This window comes from Microtus ochrogaster, linkage group LG8, assembly GCF_000317375.1.
Source record: "Microtus ochrogaster isolate Prairie Vole_2 linkage group LG8, MicOch1.0, whole genome shotgun sequence".
Taxonomy (NCBI): domain Eukaryota; kingdom Metazoa; phylum Chordata; class Mammalia; order Rodentia; family Cricetidae; genus Microtus; species Microtus ochrogaster.
The window spans coordinates 1881559-1886201 of NC_022033.1; the positions used below are offsets into that span (position 1 = coordinate 1881559).

General features: G+C 52.2%; 1 protein-coding gene across 1 annotated transcript in view; it reads left to right on the forward strand.

The window, feature by feature from the left end:
* Positions 1–4643, forward strand: part of Taf4 (TATA-box binding protein associated factor 4) — a 61595-nt gene that overhangs the window by 2852 nt on the left and 54100 nt on the right. The window contains exon 3 of the mRNA XM_005362760.2: positions 7–186. Coding sequence (XP_005362817.2) covers positions 7–186 — 180 coding nt within the window. The remainder of the gene's footprint in view (positions 1–6; positions 187–4643) is intronic.

Sequence of the window (4643 nt, forward strand, 5' to 3'; positions counted from 1 at the left end):
GGCCTGCGCCCGGGACCCCCGCGGGGCTGGCAAAGGGCGCGGCCGCGGCGACCCCCAGTCTGCCTCGGACGCCGGCGGCCACCACTGGCGCTATTCGGGCCACGCTGACGCCCACCGTACTGGCCCCGCGCCTGCCGCAGCCGCCGCAGAACCCGACGAACATCCAGAACTTCCAGCTGCCCCCAGGTGAGTGGCAGCGCGCGACGGGAGGCGAGGGCGGGTGCACCGGGCGGCCCAGGCGTTCCAGGAAGTTCTGGGTTGCATCTTGGGGCCCTGCCCTGGCCAGGCTGGCTTGCGAGGCCGAGGGGCAGCCTCTGCTCAGGTGACCTGCCAGTCTTGAGAGCTTTCCAGTGCTGGAGTGCCCAGAGCCCTCGGGGAACTTTGGTGCCCCGTTTTCTCCTGGGTGCCATGGGCTACCGTCGTGTGCCTGAGGGACCCCTCTCTCCTCCCTCAGGCGGGGTCAAGAGAGGGCGACCTCCTGCTGGGCAGGCTGATGAAGTCTGGGTGTAAGGCGTGGACTTTTCCCCTTGCTGCCAGGGAGGTTGACTAGGAGGGAGCAGAGCGTGGGTCAGTGGTCATCAGTGCCTTAAGGGGTTTTGGGTGCTTTTGTTGTTGCCGCCCCTGGAGGTCAGCAGGACGCTTGGTGCGCAGGGGTCTGCAGATGCAGGTGATCATTGCGCTGTGGGTGCTCAGGCACAGAAACTGCGTTAGCGTTTGAAGGTTGGTCCCGTGGGTTCGATGAGGGACTCCCTGCCAGGCTCGCAGACTGTTTCTGTTTGGGAGTCCTCTGTTGGAGTGTCCCCACTGAACCCTGGGCTGGAGCGACGGGAGCCCCCGAGCGCTCCTCCTGTGTTAATAGTGACATGTGCAGCGGTAGTAGCAGCGCCGCCCGCCGCGGTGGCAGTAGTAGAGAATTAGGAAACATGCTGCCGCTGTGTCCTCGCTGTTTTCTGAAAAGTGCTGTGGGTCACTTTGAAAGAGCTGCAGCGTCTTGAGAATCGAGGTTTGCTGTGGAAGTCTGTGAGGATCAGGAAGGCTCATCACAGGCCCCCAGGGATGCGGGACCTCCAAGTGTTTCTGAGGTTGCAGGGGCTCCCATGTTCTGAGGAGGCTCTCTGACAGAGGAACCGGGGCTGCAACTGTCTCTTGCCACATATCTGGGGTTTACTGCACGGTGTGAATGAAGGTCTTGTTCTTTATGTTCATTCTGACCTCTGAGTGGAAAATATAGCTGACATTTATAGTTTAAGATTCAGTTTGTAGTTGTAATCTACTATGCGAAATGCCGTAATACTTGGTACCTTTGTATTGGAGTTCTTTCCAGGGGTCCTTCCACAGTGCCTTCCCATGGCTAGGATGTCCTCATGCTGCCCTTTTACCAGGAAAGCTCTCGTGGTCAGGTGCCCATGGCATCCCTCCGTGGCTATCTTGGCTCACCCTGTTTCCTTTGCTTTTGAGTACCATGTAGTGAAGCCCTTCTCCCTGGAAGAAGGAAGGTGTCATTTGAAAAGGGCATTTGCTGCTGTCTCCATCATAACTGCTTGGTTTCCTGGTCGGGTTCAGGGTTGATGTGTTTGAGCAGAAGGTAACTCCTTGGGGAAAAATGTAAACGTGCCTGTTATTTGCGCTCCTCTGCACTCTGCATCAGCCCCCATGCTTGTGTTGGGGAGTGGACGGTGCCTGTTGACACCTGGGTGGAAACACCCTGAGCTCTGCTTCAAAGCTGCTGCCTGCTTTCCGGAAAAGAGAAGGCTCATAGCCATCTTCTGCACCCTCTGACTTCTGCTGCTCTCTTGATAAGGAATGCTGATTGATTACCTTAGTTTAAAAACACCCAAAGCGAAGCTAATGTCTGGTGGTTAAAACTACCACCGGTGCTAGAAAGTCAGGTTTTCTTCAAACAGTTAGAGGATGTAAACATTCTGGTTTAGAACTTTTTCTGAAGTTCCTTCTTCATAGACATCTTTCATAGTAAAACATATTAAAAAAAAATAAGTGAAAGTAAGTTCTAATAAAACTCCTGTTTAGCCAATAACAGTCTTGGGGGAGGGCAGGTTTCAAAGCTACACATAGGTGTCAAGTGGAATAGCATGCCATTGGCAGTTGAATGGAGTGTGAAAGGGGCTGAGTCCCGCCCAGTGCCCTCTTGATAGAGGTCACGCTGGGCAAGGGGAGGGACACAGGTTTCAACCTGAGGTCTCTGAGGTCACGTCTTCACCGGTCATCAGGAACTTCTAATAAGCGTGTTGAACTTGTCCTTACACATCGAGGCCTTTCAGGATAGTTCTGTAAAGGGGCTGGGATGTTACTGCGATTGTGATCTGCTCGTTTGCCGGTGCTAGAGTCTAAGCTTGATCACAGTGAGAGCTCCCATGAATGCTGGTTGAACGCTGGTGCACAGCTCAGGAGCCAGTGGAGGCAAGTCACAGTGTGACTACAGCTGGAGAAGGAGCAGGTGAGATTACCTCAGAGTTAGTGTGTGCTTTGGTGGCTTTGGAAGATCTGGGTTGAGGACGCTGTCTTGCAGGCTGCTTTAGCGTTTTTCCTTCGTGTGTTAGAATTTGCTTGCATGTCGCTAAAGCTTGGGTTCTTGGTCTAGGAGAGGACATTCCTTCCATTGGCCGGGATGTTGTGGTTGGCACTGTGGCTAGGACATGTCAGTGCTGGTTCCCATGTGTGGTGTGTGTTGGCTGGGTGATGTGCGGAGAAGGGAAGCCTGCTGCTGGCTGGCTGCGCTTGTGCCTCCCTGAGCTGGGGGGCTGATTCCCAGACTCCCCAAGGATGGAGAGCTATCTGGGAGTTACAGTGCTGGGCTTTTGGCAGCAGCAGCCTAAAGGGACGTTCTTGGAATTTTAGCTTTTCTTACTTGAGGTCACAGTCACTGTTTGTCTTATGGAGCCTCAATCTGTCCGACTGTAAAGTGAGGTTGACTGCTTTGTGAAGAGGATGAGACGCAGGCACAGCTGGTCTTTCTTCCTGGGGCCCCGGTCCTTTCCCTGTTTCAAGGATGGTTTTGCTGTCGAAGTAGCAAAGTCTTTGTGAGGTTAGTTTTATTGGAATGGAAATTCTTATCCAGGGTGGCTAAGAAGTTTGGGCAGGGCTGTCTTGTTCCCAGTGATAATCACAGGTGGACCATGCAGGGGTGGCCACCGCCAGCTTATCGACATGCTACTTCAGAGGACCTCAGCAGGGGGCTTGATTTAGGTCAAACCTAGTTTGTAGAGGAGTAGGGAGGAAGAGAGGAGGAGGAGGACCATTCTGGTAACCATGAAGGATAGAGTGGGGCACCTGGGCGTCACAAATCCCTCAGACTCCTGTGCCCCTTGCAAGACTGGGCTCCGTCTCCTGCCTGGTGCTGTTCACTGCTGGCCTGTCATCTTTGGGCAGTGTGGTAGTGGGATGGATGATTGACATCTACAGGGGCCTGTGAACATTCTCAGGATGGTGGTCTTTAACACTTCATGCTGTATTTAGAAGGCTCTGGGCTTGAGGATAACCCATCTTACCTCTTTGATTTTGATTCTCATGAGGCAGGGTCTCTTATTAGATTACTGGGACTTGTTCTATAATGCATGTTGGCCTTGAACTTGAGTTCCTTCTGTCCCAGCTGCCTGGATGCTACTGTATGCCTCCCTACTTGGCTTATTTTTTTCTGGTGCTTGTGCTGCCACTTTTGGGCCAGAGCCCTGTATTCTAGGGCTGCTAGGAAAGGAACCCTGGCCTGGGTAGATGTGAATGACCCTGCAGGAGGCCAGGCCACTGGGAATGCTGGAGAAGGCTGCCTCTTAAACCTCTTCACAATTGCGCCAGAGATGCCATTGGATCAGAGCCATGCCCACCTTAATCTGGGCTGAATGGAGGGCATGGTGGGGTAGTGGGACTTTCTGCACCTTTGAAGTGAAATGGAAGTCGGGGTGCTCTGGGGATGCTCTCAAAGTCTGCCTTGGTGTGATTATGCGTGCGCTTTCCTCCATTTATGCTATAAATTTGGAAATAGCTTTTATAAATAGCAGGTTATATCTGAGTTGATCAAGTCATAATAGCTGTTTTTGCAGATCTTGAAGCAAAGAAAGATGTGAAGCTCAGTAGAAACTGCCTGAGGTCTGCTGCAGCTTGTGAAGTTTGGAGAAGCAGCCTCAGCTGGCCTGGCCTGGGAGGGGACCTTTCCGTAGGAGGTCTGGGTGACCTGGGTGTTTGTGTTGTGAGTGCAGTTTGACTAACTCTTTGAGAGCATTGTGCTTGGCAGGGTTGCTCTGTGAGACAGACCAGGCACTACAAGGTTGCGTCTAAGTATTAGGAGTTTTGTTTTATGGTAGGGTTGTGAAAGTTTTGGTTTATATATATATATTTTAAAATATTTTTACCAAGGACTTAAAGCTTAAGAATCTGTAAGTGATAAGGTTGACCACAGTTAGGATCCTACCCAGTATCCACCCTGCCTTCCTCTTTTGTTACCCTGCTTGCCCAGGTGCCTTGTTGCTGCTGTATGGGGCCACAGAGCCAGATTCAGCCCTGCTGCTTGTTTCATGCTCAAGTCAGTAGGAACCTTGTGCAGGAGGAGCTGCTTGGAGCTCAGACCCTTGTGCCTCTCTGAGAGTCTGTGAAGCTATGAAGAACCTTGTCCTTTTTTTTTTTTTTTTTTT